The sequence below is a fragment of the Centroberyx affinis genome, unplaced genomic scaffold (genome assembly GCF_046629955.1).
Source record: "Centroberyx affinis isolate AG114_WGS23_722 - 3 ecotype Tasmania unplaced genomic scaffold, CSIRO-AGI_Caff_v1 ptg000046l_1, whole genome shotgun sequence".
Lineage (NCBI taxonomy): Eukaryota > Metazoa > Chordata > Actinopteri > Beryciformes > Berycidae > Centroberyx > Centroberyx affinis.
In genome coordinates, this window is record NW_027278759.1 from 405,935 (window position 1) to 425,959 (window position 20,025).

Here is a 20,025-nt window from a genome sequence, read left to right on the forward strand (position 1 = left end):
ACTTACACTCATTCAAAACTTGCAAGTGAATCAGAGATTGACGATTAAAACAAGCACACAAACGAGTATTAACTTGCACATAATATGTCCAAAGGTGTAAAAGACAACAGAGATTCAGAAGAGGATAATCTTACCAATTTCGTCATCAATGTCTAAAATCCTACCCAGAGGCCTTTTGGATATAGATCAAACATTGCGGTATGTAACTGCTAGAAGTTCATGACGCTCAATAATTAAAATGGAAAAATCATGTTTGAAAATCATAAATCATATATGTTACATTATGTAGAAAGGTGGCTACTGGCTACATTGTGAACTACACGTTCACAATGGAGAACCATTGGGCAATGAGTCTGTAAGGCCAGTGCATGTTTACTTTGGGCTGGGCTTTTTAGAGAGAATTGGCTTTTGAATTTGTGTCATTCTTACCACCAGAGTATTTACCCCATGAGGTGGCACACACAAAGCAAAGGTGCTGTATGTATTGTGTTTCAGTGAAGTGTGCAAAGTGGCTGCTTTCATTTGAGTGTCATGGAAAAAACAGTTCTCAAAATCTTGGCAAGACTAAGATTCAAATATGACAAAATGACATGGTGACAACCAAGAGCGGAAGAATATCATGGTAAAATAATAAAGTAGGCTTTCTTTATTATTATAAGTCCATGGTTTAACCTGATTTGGGGATTTAGGTTCTGGTCTCAGGTTATGACCTCTCATTTCATGAGAAGTAGCTACACCTCCCTGAAACTATCACAAAACAAAAAACAACTTGCAGGAAAATAATACATGTGTGCTATGAAGTTACTTTGTTAACACTTTATTATATTAACTACAAAGTCATTATGTTCACAGCATGTAAATTGACAACTGTTCACTATGCCTGTTAAAGTCCTCAAATATGGAACTTATTACCTTTATTATTCCCTCTCTACCAAAAATCTAGTACACAACTCAGCACTGAGTTCCACTATTCAATAAATGAATGGCAAATGTTCTCACATTCCCACAGCTATATTGTGCCAAGTGTTGAAAGTAGGACATCTTCTCTGGGCCTATAGTATGTGTTATGAAACTCCATCTCACAAAAGTTGCAAACCATATGCCACCAAAGGTAAATGGGTTCAGCCATATGCCAAACAGGTGACTAAGTAAGAGTAAGTGACAACACACAGAGCCATCTCTAAACCTCACAGAGACACCTGACATGTGACCAGACTGTTATCAAACAAGGCTACATCCTATTTGCTGCTCTGGCAGAGAATTAGTTGCAGAGCAGAAGCAGTGTGGATCACCATGAATCACAAGTTCCTGATGCTGTGGTCTTTCTCATAGCCTTTCTGGTGGAAAATGGGCGAGAGATAGAATAATCTTTGTTGAAACCAATATAGAGAGGAAGATAGCATATGGGCTCAATCTGGAAGAAGATCAAGCAGGCTACAGAGGACAAAATGCCCTGGTTCAATGCTCACATGAAATGCCTGCTGGATGACATGGTCATCAACTTCTCTGAGGTCAGACAATTCATTCTAGCCAAGTGTGTTTTTGAGTAAATTAGTCACTCCCATCCTCATAGATCCCCTTTAACAACAAGACAGTTGTTCCTGTTATGAACTTCAAAATGGTGGATTTTATCCCACTCTGTGCCTTGGATTTACAGTATGCAGTATGGCTGCCACTCTGTGAATCTGATGTGTTAAGAAGCTGGTCTTTAGACAAGCACTGGATTTATTAGACCTATTGCCTAAAATTGGTCTCATAATAATCATTAAATATTTAATTTTAGGTGGCCAGGTACTGCAGATGGAAACTGGCACATTTACAGAACTGTTTATTTATGTGCACTGTGCCTGTCAAAAAAACAAACAAAAAACAACAACATATAACAACAACAATACAAACTACTAAAGGACAACTGCACAAGTAATCAAAACAAGGATAAAACAAAATACAGAAGGCAAATAATGCAACATCTCGCAAACATCATGTTTCCCACATCCTGATTTATGAGTCGGTACATTCCATTGAGATGAGGCACGGGCAGGTAGAAGACCTTTGGGTCGTAACTTTTTACTACCTGGACAGACAGAGGCAGAGACACACGAGCCCATGTAGCGCAGACTGGCTCCAGGTGGCTCATCGTATGTTCGAGGAAAGTTATTTGTGAGGGGGAGCGGTAAAGGTTTAGACACAGATAGACAGGGAAACTTCAACCCAGACAGTTTCGACATCTAATTTCTTCTTTTTTCGCTCCACTTTCCCTGAGAAGATGAGTGGTGGCGTTACACGGACTGTGGAAAATGTTGGAGAGGAGGACAACAAAAGTAATGTGAGTAACGAAAAATCATCGTATCAGTCCCACATGGATTTGTAGTGTGTCTGTGATTTGTAGTGTGTCTTTGGTACTTAATTGTAAGATTATAGTGGCTTTATCGTACTTTGTGGCATTGTACATCTTATGCATCTCACTATAACATTCATGTAATATTTCTGTAATATTCCTACTATGTAATAGTCCTACAGTGTATCTGTGGCTCTAAATGGTGAGATTATAGTGCCCTTATCGCGCTTCATGGTATTTGTATCTCCTATGGTATCACTATAATATCACTATAGGATATTAGTATATGAGGTTTATGGGTAGTTTGATTGTCACCAGTGAAGTAGTGGTAAATAAAAAGCTAAATGGACTCCAGTAGGTGGTCACCCCGTGACGAACAGCCACTACAGTCATAGAGCATTAGTTAATATTTTCTTGAAAAGCCCTATTTTCATGTAACTGAGGCTATGTCAGTCTGGTGGTATTAACTATAATGTATACTGTGAATTTATGTAGATTTCTAATATCTTGGCTGAACTCATATTTACTTAGCTGCTAACTACTAACTAACTTACTAACTAATTTACTTAAAAATAAAACAGCTCAGGTGGGTTTACTTGCCACTATATCCCTCATCCTCACAAAGGGGTAAAATAAAACTGTCTATGAATTCAATGGCTGGTATTTGTACACTATAACTGTTGCGTGTTATGTTCTATCTTATATAATAAAATCATTAGAAAGACTTAAAACAGGTCACACAGAGCCAGCAATGAATCTGTGTATCAACTTTAAAAGAAGAACATGTTCTTCTTACATTGCATAAGAGAACGTCACTCGTATTTATCATTAACCTTTTCTCAAACAGTGACTATCCATGTCACTGTAAAAGTGACACTTTCACTGGAACTTTAACTCCCCTTTTTCCTTTGAAGAATTAGATAGAGATCAGGTGAAACATAATGCTCACACAGAAAAAAACAAACAATCTAACAAGTGGTTTACTCCTTCACATCAAAATGGAGTGAGATGATTTCACAACAAAACTCAACTTGTTTCAAGAAGGCTCTTGGATGGAGTGATATCTTGAAACAAGTGGAGTGCCACTTCCGACTTCGCTGGAAACTAGTGAAAATAATTACACTCCACTGCCAGATTTTTTTCAGGTCTGTTTACAATAAACAGCTTGTCCCGGAATGAGAAGCCCATTGACCTGCCATTCCGGAATTTAGAATTTACAGCGTGTTCCATGCCAGGAGTTCCAAAGAACTCAGTAAAAAAAGAGCAAAGACCTGTTGTGTTGGCTTGTTGGAGGAAGAATGTTTTTACTCAAGGCCAGATATACAGTGTATACAGATAAACACAATATAACAAAAACATGTGTGTCCATAAGCATAAATAATGCTCATTGTCTTGGTAGCCCACTTTGGAAAATATCCTCTGTTAAATGGGAACGGAAGAATGGTTTCCAGACAATATATCTCATTTCAGTAGCATGTATCAGGTTGAATCCTGGATGATAGTGCTTTGACCTGACAAAGTAAGCAATGTGTGTTTCTCCTCTCATAACTGTGACACAGTTTGTGCAAAATCCGGCCTTTCACAGCTTGTTGCATAATGCCGTTATACACTTACTTGTACCCAGATACCGTACTGATCCCATGAAAGTCACACACTTTTATGGGAATTATTCAAATGTTTGGTTGACTATAAGGTAACTTATTATCAAAATGCAAGTCTTAAGTCATTCAGTTTCTTTGTGCTGCTTCCTGTCATAATGTTATCACATGCTGGTGATGGTGGCATGAATGAACATTATTTATACAGTTTTCTGGCAGGACCAGGAGAAATACCTAGTCATGCCCCAGCGTATGCTCACATGTTGGCTGTGGATCTCTGGCTCTGCTGCCAGCTTTGATGGAAGCCAGCTAAGACTGCCAGAAAGTATAAATGATTAGAGGAGAACTCAGCTTTAGAATGGTTTTCATGGGAGTTTTTGTCCTCAGCTGAGGGTCTGCGGTTTGGGATTGTCGTTTTCATCTATTGTTCTTATAATGGTGATTAAGGGCTATACAAATAAACTTGACTTGACTTGACTTGACTAGGCTGTCGCTCTGAAGTCACTGGTTATGATTCTTACCCAGTGTGTTGTTTCTGTACTGACAGTGAGTCCTGTAATCTCACAACGAACATTAGCTTTGACTTATTTTGCATCCTGTTCTGCAAACCCCATGGCTTCATATTTGCTCAGGGGATCTTTTTTCTTTACACTTAAGCAAATGTATGGGATTAATTGCTGTTTCTTGATCTTGACAAGTGACATTTAATTTGATGGGTGTGAGAATGGTGTGAGAATGTATAGAGCAGAGCAATTATGCAAGAATTGTGCGGGCCAGGCCATATTATTAAAATAGCTTAGCTGTAGTCTTATGTGTGTTTTCCACACACTGTATACTTAAATGGGGCTACGTAAGATAGATCCACTTTCAGCTGGATGTGTATGTGACACTGAGGTTATTAAATGGTATGGGTGCGCAACTCACATGGGAACAAAAGGATAAGCAAATATAAATGTATACAAACAGACTGAGAAACAGCAGGCCATAATGTACACACTTGCATATGTAGGAAGCCTGCTTCACATGCATAAAGTCTGCAGAAACAAACAGAAAAACCATACAATGGAAATATATATATAATATAATATACATTATTGGTAATTAGAAACAGAATGAATAAAAGACTAGTAGATTCAAAGGTTCAGTTCAGAAGTTTCAGGTATGGATATTCATGAGTAGATGGAGTGGAAAATAATCAGAGAGTAAGAGATACATGGGAACACATACACACTCACACACAAACAATATGCACGTATTTGGACTGAATGCCATTGGCCTTGTGTTTGGACAGTCCTGTTTACACTGCACACCTCACCAGGCCAGTGCCTGTTATATAAAGAGGCTTCATTAATCACTCTTATATAACTCACACCACACATTCCTCATGGTGCCGCTACCGACCACTGTCACCATGTGGGGGACAAATGAAGCCTTCCCCATTCCAGAGTTATACTTAATGATGAATCATTGTCCCCACTGAGTAACATGAAATATAAAAAGCATTTCAGCAAACGTGCAGAGATTACTGTAAAACTGTTGGACACTATTGGAACATAGCAGCGTTTAACCAATTCACCTACTTACTGTGAATGATTTTGCTTGACAAAGATTACGCATGAGTTTCAAAATGTTATTCAGTTTGGATTCACCATTAACAAAACTTTCTGTCCAGGACTATGTGTAATCTAATGAATGATTCAAGGTCCCTTCTAGTGAAGTCCTCCTCTTCACTGTGTACTTGGCCTTGCAGTCCTGCAGGGGAGGCTAGTAACTGTGTGCCTCCTGAACTGATGGCTCTGACTGGAGAACAGTCTGGAGTGAAAAGGGTTGGGCAGCTGGTGGAGCCTCTCCCAACCATGTAAGGCAAGACAGCCGTGGCTTCCCACGCACTTAGTCACACACACACAGACAGTCCCGCTCACATCACCCTGATCATCACCGGGAAGAGTCACAGACATCTTCCTCTGCCCAGGTAAATATCAAAATGATCCTCAGTGAGATAATGGAAAGGGTTTGCGTTTGGGTCTGTAGAGTGTGCAGTGAGTGATGGTTCTTGTGGTTGTTGTTTTGTCTGCTTATGAAGTACAGTGAAATGTTTATCTACATGATTCAGTATTTGGTTGTGTCTTCGTAGTGACCTTGTCATACAGACACATCATGTAACAAACTGAACATAAGAAGAGATATTGCCTTTAAATCAACATTGCCCTTTTTTGCATTAATGAATCACTCATTCATTAGGTTTGAATGGGTTAATATTCCAGGCTAGGCGGTAACGACAAGCAACATTTTGCTCAATCTTAGTTATTTCTGTGAGTTAATCCTGATAATGCTTTGCTGGAAACACAACACTGGTGCAAAACCATTGCAATTGTGTCAGACAGAGAGCAACCTTGAAACTTATTTAGAGACACCACCCATTTGTCAGTTATGTCACATGGTAAAGTGATTCAATTTCTGTTGACATGGTGACACATACTGTAGGCATTAATCAGAAGAGAAGAGTTTGTAATTAACATTGGACTTGCCATTATGTGGAGCAGGACTTGCTGATATCCAGAAGTTGCTGTCATGGTTCATGGTTTTTTATGACTATTCTTATCATTTTAAATAGCCTCTGTCGGATCATTAAACAGAGGAAATGAGTCCAGTTGCTTGGTAATAAACACTCAGTGTTTTGACTGCTCTCCGAATATTGATGGAAGTCACACTTTGCTGTGAACTCTGTTGGTACTGTGTATGGGGCTGCAGGTGCTGATGTATTGCTCCACTGTGCATTCAAAAGGTCAGCTACTTGCCATGAACCTAGTAAATTAAAATGCTCCTCGGTAGTTACCACACATTATTGTTATTGTCCCAGCAGTATTCACAATATTCAACAGCAGTTTCCAATCTTCCCATCTCAGTTCTCTTGTATCTAGTCATTTAGTATATAGGTTTATAACTAGGATTGGTTGTTTTCTTAATCATTTTAATTGGTCACTTAAGTTATCAGTCAGGTCCAGCAGTGATGTCACCTCCAAATCAGTAAACATCAGTCATGGAGGAGTCTATGGCTCGATAACTGGGATTGGTTGTGCTGGTATTGATCGTGGGTGGTCACTAACGGTACCAGGATGCTGTGGCTGCCCAGAGGCTGGGGGGAAGCAGTGATGTCACCTCTAAATCAGTAAATATGAGTCATGAAGGGATTTACAGTCAGGGTGTTTTGATATTTACTGCAAGTAAAGTCACATATGGATGATGTGTTCTAGAATGTTGTTGCTTTGTAAAGATCTACTTTCTACTCTACCCTACTCTAAACTACTCCTTTATTCTTTTGTACTCTGCTCTACTCTTTTGTACTCTGCTCTATTATTTTGTACTCTACTCTAGCAAACTCTGATCTACTCTGCTCTGTCCTACTCTATTCTTTTGTACTCTGCTCTATTATTTTGTGCTCTACTCCACTTTGCACTCTTCTCCACTCCATTCCTTTGTACTCTGCTGTTTTTTTTTGTATGCCACTCTATTCCTTGGTACACTGCTTTATTTGTTGGTACTCTACTGTAGTCTACTCCACTTAATGATGATGCTGATATCTCCAAAACAGTAAACAATTCAGTGCACGAGTGTTGAGCTGTATTCCTCTGTAGTTATTTGTGTCGTGAATTAGACGAGTGCAATGTTTGTCTTTACTGTACATGTTGTTATTATTATTGTTGTGTTATTGGACACATGGTGGCTAACTGAGTTTCCCTCTCTGGGGATTAATAAACTTTATCGATCAATCAATCAGTCGAGAGCCGTGGAGGGTGAGAAATGTCCACACCTGCTACAGCAGTACTGTGACTTCCTGCTGCCCGGGCTCCATTGTGTCGTGTGACGGGAGTGGGACACTGGAGACAGAAAGCAGACACCCTCTGTGGGACGACTGCTGCTGCTCCGCCAAGAGCTGATCTGTGAAAACAGAGCTGAATGCATGCCTCCAGTGGCAGATTATTTACCAGCTTGTTTTTTTTAACACTACATCTGTGTCTGTGTTTTTGTTTTTATAAAAACACAGTTTAGTACAGATAGATGTTGTGAAAACTAACCTCCAGTGGCAGATTATTTACTGCCTTGTTTTTTTAACACTACATCCGTGTCTCTGTGTTTTTGTTTTTATAATAACACAGTTTAGTATCAATAGATGTTGGGAGACTTTGTTGCAAAATGTGGGGTGCACAGTATGCAGGCAAGATTTTTGGGTCCAATTAATGTCTGTGACCTAGATGGAATTCGCGATACCAGTAGATGCTAAGATCCTTGGTTTGGACTGTTGTGGCCCCCATACCTAGTTGTTTATGAAAAACACAGATCACAGTGGATAGTGGCCACACATTGCATGTAAAGGTTAAGATATGGTCGACTCATCAAAGCTTGGCAAACTATTTCTGAAATGTTGTTTTGCCATAAATATTCACATTGATTCCATATCTTCCGCAGTGTTTGGCTTGGTATCAAGACAGATATGGATTATATGCAGCGTCTGCATGTGAATGAATAGCATGCAGCTGACCAGTTGCATTTTTTCTAACAATCACTGTCACATTTATACACAATGGCAGCATAAGGGTTACTTTGTATTGTATTTGTTGGATGTAGTTTGGTTTCTTCAGTAGAATCCATTGTGTTATGCAAGGCATGAGGAACAATTATCTGTAGATTTGGCTTTTGATGTTATCAGGTGCATAGGGATCTAATTACAGATGATTCATGCCTTGGAGGGAGAATCAATCAGTTGAAATGGAACAGTGGAATGGAACAGTAACCTAATTGACTGTTATTGTTATTGTTACTAAAGCCATTCTCATCAGATACGCAGAACCTGGAAGATGACTACATAACACTCGCCTTGCAGCCTTTGTTTTCCCTGTCTTCTACCAGTGAATTCACGGTCATTCCTCCCAAGATGGGAAACACAAGAGAAATGTAACTGAAATGTTGCCTGAGCTGCACAGGCAGGCCTGACGGAGTGGCCCTCAGGTGTCTCTGCCTCACCGCTGGAGCCACATGTTTACTGCACTGTAAAGGCGCACAGCAGATAAAAGGACTGATCACATTATACACATTATAAGAGTATGAGTTTACACATGCCCACATGGCAGAGAACAGATATGGAGTAGAACAAGTTGAGGTGAATTGGCAGTACAACCTTATTTTTTTTTAACCTCAGCGTCTCATATTTTTCTAGCCATAACCACAAAATTATCCAGATTATCCTGATTTACCGTCTAACTTGCCCTTGCAACGCAATCACAAGTTGAGGCTAAGCTGTAATGAGGCTATTTGCTTAATCACCCCCCCCCCCCCCCATATTTAGGAGTGTTTAATAATCATCTCTCTATCATACATGATGACTTCTTGGAACTATTATAACTATCAGGGTGTTGTGACCTTTGCACTCCTTACAATGTGCATGGGCAATCAAGGAATTTAAGGTGATAGTCTGCAAGATTCTTGTTTTTCTTGATTTTGGTCTTTGCTTTGGTGTTTTGCACTCAATACAGACACTGACCCAACGTACTGTAATAACAAAGACACTCAGTATAGACTGTGGCCTCTTACTTTTCTTCAACCTTCTTATATTTATTCTAAACAAAGCGTTTTTGCTGCTTCCATAAACAGAAAACGCATTACTTCCTGTGCAGCAGAGGCTTTTTCCCAGGAAAGAGGGACCGGCTCATTGGTATCTAGAACAGCAAGCATTCATGAACTGGCTGTGGGTTGAATCACTATTGTATGGGATCAGTAGGCAATGGAGAGTAGCAAAACAGTAATTTATTTATATGAAAAAGATGTGGATTATTACTTTGAGCTCATACTACTGTTGCACTTATTGTTTTCAGTTTGGATAAGTGTGTCAGCCAAATGCCTAAAATGCAAATGTTTTTTTGCGGTGTAAGTGGCAAAGAGACAAAGAGGAATAGCGTGTGGTGAAGGCAGAGAACATTGTGTCTCTGTGTAAGCGCCTCCCAGGGCGTGTTTCTCCCACAGTCCTCTCTAGAAGAGAGAAGCCCTCAGGCTGCCGCTCGCTCAGATCAGAGTGATATATGTTGGCCCGTCTGTCTGTCACAGCCTCAGCTCTGATGGTTTTCAGACCTCGCTATTACACACAAAAGATTGTCATTCAAGTAAAACCATTTAGCCTGTGGTTGAAATGCAAAACACAGGAACGGTTGCTTATGTTACCCACAAGATACATAATGTATTGCTCTTCTCTGGTCTTTTAGGCCCATACATCTTTTTTGTACACAGACCATATTATGGTTTGTGTATTATTAGACATGTTCATATATACTCTTTAAAACCATTTATATATACTCATGCGTGCACACACACACACACACACACACACACACACACACACACACACACACACACACACACACTAACACATAACAACGGCTCCTTCCCTCTGTCTCGAAACTGATGAGATCTTAGAGGATTGATGGGAGACTGATGAAGGTTTGCGCCTGTGCAGACAAGCTGCTGACGTTGCTGCAGGGAGTCTGTCCTGTCATGCTGTTATGTGGAGGTAGGATGAGGTTTAGGGCCGTTTCCCAGGAAAAAGTGGGAGTGGTGGACTGGACTCTGTTGATTGGTGTTCCCAGTAATCAAGTGTGGGATAAGGTTTATAAAGCGCTATCAAGACCAGCTGCCAAATTGCTGAATAATTCTGGGTCAATTTTGTTTTGTAAGTATCTGCTGTTAGGATACTTTCTATATTCCTATAGTGTTAGATTCAGCCTGTTTTTACATACACTGATGCATGAATTGTTTTTATTTTAATGGATAATGCTCTTGACTAACAGTAGTTCTGAAAAACTAATATTGGATTACAGGTATGTATGTTTGTGGTGTTGGAATATAATTTGCATATTATTGAAGAGTTATTATTGGTGTGTTACTTGACACACCAATACGCCTTCGCAGTAATAGCTGACGACGGGCTGTGGTATGTAGAGAACGTGTCATCAGCTCTTTATCATTCCTGCACTGTAACTGCTGGTGTCATTCCCACAGAAAGCAATTAGAGGTGTATGTAGTTCTTTTATTAAGTGTACACTTTGTACATTGTGTGACCAGTGTCATTGAATCATATGAGGAATTGTTTCTGTAGAATTTACACGATGAAAGTGACTTTAATACCACAACTAATTAGGGTGATTAATGTTACAACTAGAGATGAAGCTACTGGCTTAGTACAAGCGCACAAATCTAAAATTTGATCCAGGTAAAAGTAGTAAGGTTTTCAGAGATTCAAGAAGTTCCTTAAAACATTGGGAAAACATCTGCTTCTGTTGCATTTTATGTGGCGTGGAGGAGTCACACCTGCCTGTGAAACCTGTAAAAATACCTGTGGGTGAAAATAAAAAGCCTGTCATGGAAAACACATTTTTGCAAGTGTAGTTTCAGTGAGGTACCACTGCAGATTAGTACCTGTAAAATAAAATTAAATACGACAAGATATGAGATTTAGGTCAGTCAGAAGCTCCAGTTTTAGTTTGTGTATCAAGTCCATGAAAATTGAATAAACCTTAAACACCTAAAAGTTTGAAAGGTTTTGAATTCCATCCGCTAACGGAGTATATATGGTTTTATTATTATTTTTTTGTGGCCAAAGTATCATAATAATCTGATGGGCGGTTCTCTGATGATTCCTACCTCTGGCATGGACCTAGATCACTTCAACAACAAGGTTATTAGAGATCAGTCATTTATTGTTTAAAGCAGTGCTGAACTTTTCGAGTTGGTGTCTCCTGTTGCTTTTGGCTGTGAAACTGAGTGTGCCATTTGGCTTTTGGTACATATCTGATAGCTAGCTGGTGTATTATGTAACAATGACGCCCATAGAAAGTTTAATCAAGGCCAGTGATGATAGCACATACAGCACAAACTAAACCATATAAAGAGCTTGAGAGTTTTTATGGGCAATCTTCCTGAATATTGAGTGATGATATAAATTCTGTCTTCACGTCATGTGGGGTGGAGTGTAGTCTTCAAACTGCCCTTTTAAAGAAAACACACTGCACAAAAGAGATATATTGCATAGATGCACGCACACACACAAATAATGACACATAGGGGCAGGGATTAAGCATAATTCAGGCTGTTGATAGGATAAAAAGATAGAGTGGCAATGACAGCAGTGTTACATAACAGCATAAACCCACCTGCACTGACTTCCCTCATCCTCCCCTGAAATGGATTTAATTCGTGGAAGAGCCATAATGACTTGTTTTCTTTGCCCATTCAGAGGAGCAGCAGTTTGTCTAGAGCCATTCCTCAGGTCTTTAAATGGGTGTTGGCAAGGAGGATTATTTCTATTCAAAGCAAGATGGAATTTGTTTACCATGGGAAGAGTTTGAATGTCAAACACTTTTGTTATGTAAAAACTATTTAGTAAAAAACATTTAGAATATAGATGGCAGGGGAGTTCAAGAGAATTCCCATTAGGCGCACTACAGGCTTTCATGAGACAAAAACCTGTGATCAACAAGTAAATGAGCTATACATTAGTCAATACTGTGCACACTTAACAGGACTACTTCAGAAAATAATAAGCCAAAAATGATGCATTATGGTGAATGCAGGAAAAATATGCAATATCAAGACTAAGGCTGGTGAAACAAATGTACAACGTCTACTTGAAACAACTTACTGTATCTCTCATTCTCTTCCTATGGCAGTCACTCACTGACACTCACACGCACACACACACACACACACACGCACGCATAAAGAACAACACAGCAGTTTATCACCGGCTTTGACCAAGTAGAAAATAGAATAGAATAGAGTAGATTTGTTTTTAAACACGTGGTCCTGTGGCTCAAAAGTGAGTCAGCCCATGTGGATTTTCCCAGAAATGCCGGATAGTCAGCCCGTGTGTGCTGCTAACCCAAAATAACTTTCGAAAGTAAAGTTGTCAAAGCATACTGTACAAAACTGACAATTCTCATATTATCTGTTTATGTTGCTATGGGGACAAAGCTGCTAAGAGTGACTCAGCAGCCACAGATGCGTTAGTGTTGGTATTTTTGGCCCCGCTGGACTGGACTGGTTTCACTTCTCCAGTCACTAAATGGGCTGTTTGGTCAAACCTCCAGACTTGGCCCAGGGAAGCAGTGGAAACCTCCCCTCAGTGTCTGTTGCTCATGGAGACTGTGTGGCATTCACTGAGGAACTTTACTCACTTTATGGCTCACACTACCCCTCCGCTCTCCTCTTTCTCTCACTTTCCATTTTGTGCCTCTCTCCACCAAGCCCACTCCCTCTCTTTATTGGTTCAGCCTCGTTTTTTCCTCATAATCCCCACAGCTCCTTTGGCCCTCCCGTTCCTCTTATCCTCTCATCTTTCATTTCAGGACGGATTCGGGCGGCTGAGACTCACTCTGCAAGACCACAATCAGTCGGCCAGGACCTCAGAACAGCTCAGCAGAAAGGTAGGTACATAATCAAAGAGGAAAAATCATTTTGTCATGCAGTTTATTGATTGAAAGATTGTAAACAAGTGTAGAATGGAACATTTACTCTTAACTTGCTCATAGATTTTGATGTTGTCTAACATACAGTATGTTTTTATTACTCAACATTTTTTTCTAATTAAGACAAGATTTCATCAAAATTTTTCATTCATTAACATAATTATCATCCCATCTTTTTTTGTTCATTTTGCTGACTGTAGGCAAGCAGCATAGCGACAGCACTGCCACAGCAACCCACTGAGGAGCAGCTTGGTCTCATCACACCCACAGAGGAAAAAGTAGAAGTCATCAAGGTGTGTTTGTGTGTGTATGTCAGCATGCATTTGTTTTCGTGTGTTTATCTGTTTGCGCATATAGCTGCGTGCCTTCCTGCATACCTGCGGCATGCATGTGCTCACCTGCATTACCTAACATAATCCTCCTGTTGCGTTGTGCTGTGTTGTCCAGGTTTACCTCGAGGCACGTCAACAGAAAGAGGCGAACCACCAGGAGAGTCTGAAGATGCTGACGGACGAGGTGTCGCAGATACAGGAGGTCTGTGGCCCACTGGCAGAGCAGAGCTGAGCAACATTCCCAACAGCAATTAGAGAATGACTCAACATGCATCAGCTTGTGAAGTAGCCCACATTAGAATGGCATGAAAATTAACTGGCTAGAAATAATCTGTGTGTGTATGTGTGTACATGCTTAGTATTTTTTAGGTTTTTATATGTGTGTGTGCTTGTGTGGGTGTTCATGTGTGTGTTTGTGTGTATTGTGACCCTTCTGAGTGACAACATCTTACGTTTATAATGTATTATGTGTATTTGTCCATAGGTGAGGTACTGTCTGAAGACTCTGAGAGAGCAGATGGCAGCCAGGCAGAACACCAACAACAACAAGGTACACAGACTCTATTTTAAAGTTAAAGATGCCATGCTGAGTGAATTCTGGTCCATATTAAGAAGAATACCAGGAGTAACTAACTCCTCTAACCGCCACTCTCTTCCCCAGTATCCCGCCAATGGCTACAGAGTCTCCGTGCCTAGCAACCAACCAACTGTCACCAACGGCAACGCTGCTCGGACTGAGTCAGAGGATCATGTAAGTCAGCCTTCTCTGTTTGATCTGGAATGTTTGATGAGGCTTTTAGGCACATGGTTTGATTATTCATCAGTGTTATATGAGTGCTTCGTGGGAAATGGTTGGATCATGTGTCTACAAAAAGAAACTAGTTGAAACTACAGTAGTTGTCCCTAGTTTGAATGCATTCAAATTTCTATTCAAATGATAGGCATAACTTTCATAATGGAAAAATGTCTGGTGCTCTGGTTCTTTTCCACTCATGCCAGCCAACTGTTTGCTGTTCCAGAAAATAGTGCCAGACCCTCAGACGCTGATAACAAAACTTATCACACACAGTGCAAGTGTTCACTTACATACTGTCTAAACGCACACACAGACACACTGCTCACACACACACACACTGACACACCTACGCACAGAGAATGATATCCTCTTTCCCATGCATTATTTGACACTCAGCACATCATAACATCTCCAGCAACAGAGCACCGGTCATCCATTATCTGCCTATGAAGTAGTTGTTGGAATAGGGACTCCATCTGAGGGAATGTGTGTATTGTGGCTATCCAAAACCCAGTGACCTGTATGTGTGGTATGTACTGTAGGTAAGCGAGAGTCAGGTTACACTGCCCTCCGTTCTCCATTCTAAGCGGTGTCAAATTATACAACAATGCAAAGTCCACTGTTTGACCTGTGGGGGAAAGCAATTACTGTGTCCACCCACGAAACAGCCGTGAGATGAAAGATTACACCTGGACAATTTAATAAGACGTCCACCTTCATGACTACCTACTTAAAGCAATACTCCACTTAATTTTTTAATTTTAACATGGGGCTTATTTGGCACTTGACCGGCATGAAAACCATAACATAAACTAATCGCCAAGATCGGATGCAGCTGGAGGAGTTTGTAGTGTTTGAATAAGGCCACGAAAATAGCCCGAAAACGTAAATTGAACACGTTTGTGAACAGATTCAACAACAGATCCCGCTTTTAAGACAACAAAGCAATTATTGGTCCATCCTGATTTTGCATCTCTATTCTTGTTTTACTCTAAAATTAGTATTTAGAAATAAAAGTAGATCCGGTTAGATCCTCCCAAACAGGACCTATCTCTCCTAAATCCCTCCGCTATGTTCTCTTCTATCAATAAAAATGCTATTTGGTGAAATTATGTTCTAAAATGTTGGACCAACAGTCAATTGATAATCACAGTAGCAGGATCTGTTGTTGAATCTGTTCATGAACGTGTTAAATGTCAGTTTTCAGGTTATTTTTGTGGCCTCTTTCAAATGAATGGGAAGTAAAAATCTGAATGCTACAAACTCGTCCAGCTGTATCTGATCTTGGTGATTAGTTTATATTCTGGTTTTCATGGCGGTCAAGTGCCGAATAACCCCCATGTTAAAACTAAGCGGAATATTGCTTTAAACCCTCCTGTTACCTCAGGCTAGATGAAACAACCTTTCACTTATCATCCTCCCTTAGCAAATGGCCTCTGTTTCTCTTTGTGCTAGCTCTGCCTTGCCCTCAGGTTCTAGCAGTGTGCCAGCTTAAACTTAATTGAGCATGTCACTTCCTGTCTGTCCTGTCTGCCCCCGCCCTGCGCTCTCAGGTCGGAGATAATCAGGAGGAGAGTCTGAGGCTCAGGGAGGCGACCAAGCGTCTGTACTCGCAGCTGAAGGAGCTGGAGAAGAGGCACCAGGAGGAGAAGGACAGACTGCAGGTCTGTCTTATTAGATCAATAACGTTACTAAGAGACTCCCTGTCTTCAGTTATGACTCACTCTGTTGCTGCTGCTCTCATGTTCCCGTCCATCGTTGATAGTCCTCATTATGTAAATATTATCTCTTTCCACATGCTGCTCCACATTCATCTATGTCAGGTCATCTGGGGACATCACCCACATTTGAAGTCATTTGTGCCAGTGGAAAGATGGCAGAACTGTGCTCGATGAGATAATAGATTCACCTCTCACATTATATACTAATGGACCAGTACAGTAGTCTCATTATTGTGTTAGAGGCATTGATATGTAGAACCATTTAATTTGAACCCTGACTCATCCTCAATTACTCATTTTATTCATTTTAATTGCTTGTGATCAGCAAAGAAACCCATATCAAGATTCAGACGACAATACAATGTAATTCAATACATTCAGACAACATAAAAAAGAAACCAGGCAAAAATTATGAGACAGAAATCCCACTTTCTAATACATGAAGTGAACAGTAAAAGCTGATGAGAGGAAATAGTGTAGCTCACAAATCATCAACTAAACAGTATATACATACATCACCACCAAATGCCATAGGAAACCCCAGAGCAGCCCTTACTCTATGGCTCCCCATGCAGGCGGAGAGCAGCGAGTACCGCCGTCGCCTGGAGGAGCAGACCGAGCGGCTGCAGGAGGCAGAGGGGCGGTCGGAGGAGAGAGGGCAGCGGGTGGAGGAGCTGCAGAGGCTGCTGGGGAGCATGGAGATCGAGAGCACCATTCTCAGAGACAAGATGGCCGCAGGCGAGGCGGAGCTGCTGCAGCTTAAAGAAGGGAAGGAGCAAGGGCAGGAGAAGGATCAGAGGTGAGAGGAGGAGAGCCACTGTGACGACCCGAAGTTCAATCATCGGCCCGAATGAAGCTTAGAACCTAGTTTTGGTTTCTGTCAAGCCAAATAATTTGAGACAAAGTTCAATATATCTCCTACTGTTAGTTTATTTGTTTCATTATTAATTTCAGTAGGATCCGCTTATATTAATTTGGTAGTTTCATTATTACCCCTGAAACTTTGCCAAAAAACAAAACAAAAAATATGACTCCCTGTAGGAAATTACAAAACAACTTGCTTATTAAGATGGTTTTCTTGTGTGTGTGTGTGTGTGTGTGTGTGTGTGTGTGTGTGTGTGTGTGTGTGTGCGTGTGTCTGTGTGTGTGTGTGTTAGCAGGAGTGAAGAGCTGGAGAGAGAGCTGGCCATCCTGAAGGAGAAGATTCATCACCTTGATGACATGTTAAAGAGTCAGCAGAGGAAGGTCCGCCACATGATCGAACAGGTAGAAACATGCATGAACACACGCAGCTTGTCGAGCACAAAGGAGCGCACACATACACACACGCACACACACACACACACACACACGCACACAATGCAAATGGACTTTCCAATGCACACAAGCAAACAGGAAGCTGGTAATGGGGAGATTAGAATTTGAGGAGGCGGACACATTAAGTTTAAATGATTCGAGGGAGTGGAGCCAGGCGGAAACGTGCGGTGAAACTCAAAACTCACTTGTCATGAATAAGTGATGCTGCATCTGCTCATGTCTGGCAAGTGAGTTGTTTTCCTCTTGAGTATCTCACAGCGTGTGTGTGTGTGTGTGTGTGTGTGTGTGTGTTTGTGTGTGTGTGTTTTGTCTGAGTACAGCTGCAGAACTCCCGGACAGTCATCCAAGAGAGAGATCGATTCATCAGGGATCTGGAGGAGAGGGTGGCTTACCTGGAGGCTGAGGTCAGAATTCACAGTCAAAGCCTCATATTACTGCAGTTTAAGTGACTTTTTTCCTGCCTTTTGTGGTGCTGGCACATCAAGTTGAAAATATTTCACCCCATTAGAAAAAACTCTGTGTGTTTCCCAGTAGAATAATAGCTGAGATGTTGTCCTAGATGCAAAACCCTCGCACACCAAACTGCTTTACACCAGCAGCCTGATTTTGCACCAGAAAAAGAAGCCTAGAGGACGCACGTTCTAACCTCTGCAACCTCTTCCCGTCTGCAGAACAGAGAAATGCACGACCACATGGAGTACTTCCTGGCCGGGCAGAACCCTCCGCCACTGACATCCACTGAGAACAAGCCTCAGGTCATTTACAGGTGACAAAACACATCCTGTTCTCCATTTCTGCTCATATTTCTATTCTCTGTACGATGCAATTCTCATCATAGACTTAGAGGATGTGTGTTTAGCAGTCATGCTAGTACCCAAGTTAACCCTCATAACACTAATTTATTTGATTTTCATTCCTCTCTCCCCACAGCAAACCACTCACACCGTCAACACATACCAACAAGTCCCTTCCTTTCATCAAAGTCATCGAGATCAAGTCCTGAACAGTGAGAGCAAAGGGAGGGATGAGTGAGAAAACGCCACAGCCCACACCTGTGCAAACCTTTCTGATGCAAGTGAAATACTGTGTAAATATCTATTTAATCACCTACCTGTATATAAGATGTAGGTTTGTAGTGATTTTGAAAGGCTGGCTTCACAGACCTCATGGTGACAAAGCACACTGGTCTACTGTTATGAGGCATGGCTGCTGTTGAGGCTGTTTTGCATACCTGCACTGGCTTTGGCTCTCAGTACCTCCCATACAGAATCTAAACAAGGAACGTAAGAGGGAATTCAAACTGGGATCCGATGGCAGGCAGTATCCTAAAAAGGAGACAAGGAAGGAAGCGGTGCAATGCAAAGAATTTCACTGAACTACTTGCATGATGTGGATGGATGCAGTAGCAAGAGTTCAGTAAAGTTCTCTGTAATGGAAAGTTTTCCGCCTCACTCCCTTACCATGCAGAATCTGAAATATGCAACTTTAATAGGTCAAGGTAAAAGGAGGGTTGGGAGACAGAAATGGCACAGTGGCAAGAGACTGCTCTGTTATCTTCCTAGATGTCTCTGTCTTACACATGCACACATTTTGTGTTGAGTGTTTCGGCACTTCCTGCATCCCACAGCCTATGCAACCAGAATCCTAAGCACCGGGGTTCAAGGGTCAAATTCCTCAGTGCTTTGCACTTCATTGCCAATGGCGCGCATGCAGGTGGCAACGTTGTAAAAATGTTTTCTGCTTAACCTAAATATATTTCACTGACATTAACATGGGGTGAATTTCGTGATCTAAGAGTTAAGAGTGGTGATGTTATTTTGTTAGAATTTCGACTTCCTTTATTTTAGTTTTACTGGAAAGTGCGTGAGAGGCTACATGTAGTGATAGTGGCTAGTTGATGCTGTATCATTAGGTTTATAGCTAACTTTCTTATCTAAGCTGCCAAGTGCTGCCTAAACACACAAGATTATAAGAGCAAAATTTGTGCTAAAAGATTGCACATTTACTACTATCAACCTGTATTCAGTTGATGAACCTCTGATGCATAATTAGATTCTGTAATTCTACATTGTTTATACGGACATTGTTGTTTCTTTCTATTAAATGTTTTCTTCTGTTACAATCTGTGTTGAACACTTTTATAAACCGAGTGACTATTTACTGTGAAAATTTTCCTCCACTGTAGATAGATATTCTGTAGCGGGCAACTGAAGTGCAGTCTGTGTCCTTTTATTGTGATCTTTGTCCTATTAAATATTATTTAAATGTGTTAAAAGAACTGGCTTGTTTTCCTCATTTGTTCAACTTGTAAAGTGTTAGAAACCTAAACATCGAATTACCTGAAAGTCAACTATTGTCATGGAGTGTTTCTCTGTTGTTGCAGCGTTACCATCACTGCTTAACCATCTGCT

The 20,025-nt window shown here is 40.8% G+C and overlaps 1 protein-coding gene across 3 annotated transcripts; it reads left to right on the forward strand.

The window, feature by feature from the left end:
- Positions 1 to 2,099: 2,099 nt before the first annotated feature.
- tuft1b (tuftelin 1b) lies at positions 2,100 to 19,970 on the forward strand. 3 transcript variants are annotated; one of them, XM_071517827.1, is made up of 12 exons: positions 2,100 to 2,326; positions 13,329 to 13,406; positions 13,649 to 13,741; positions 13,896 to 13,982; positions 14,265 to 14,330; positions 14,442 to 14,531; positions 16,130 to 16,240; positions 16,873 to 17,096; positions 17,455 to 17,563; positions 17,935 to 18,018; positions 18,286 to 18,380; positions 18,545 to 19,970. In XM_071517827.1, exons 1-12 carry the CDS (start codon positions 2,267 to 2,269, stop codon positions 18,615 to 18,617), a joined length of 1,170 nt encoding a protein of 389 aa, XP_071373928.1. In that variant the 5' UTR covers positions 2,100 to 2,266; the 3' UTR covers positions 18,618 to 19,970. The 3 variants fall into 3 exon arrangements, with proteins under 3 accessions (XP_071373928.1, XP_071373936.1, XP_071373941.1); XM_071517835.1 differs by having other exon boundaries at positions 17,458 to 17,563; XM_071517840.1 differs by lacking the exon at positions 2,100 to 2,326 and adding an exon at positions 5,848 to 5,908 and having other exon boundaries at positions 18,545 to 19,968.
- Positions 19,971 to 20,025: the final 55 nt, after the last annotated feature.

Excerpts from the sequence above, each read along its gene's own strand:
- tuft1b (XM_071517827.1), top strand. The coding sequence starts at position 2,267 with ATGAGTGGTGGCGTTACACGGACTGTGGAAAATGTTGGAGAGGAGGAC. Across the intron at positions 13,742-13,895 it reads AAAAAGTAGAAGTCATCAAG|GTTTACCTCGAGGCACGTCA; the intron begins GTGTGTTTGTGT and ends TGTGTTGTCCAG. Across the intron at positions 18,381-18,544 it reads AAGCCTCAGGTCATTTACAG|CAAACCACTCACACCGTCAA; the intron begins GTGACAAAACAC and ends CTCTCCCCACAG.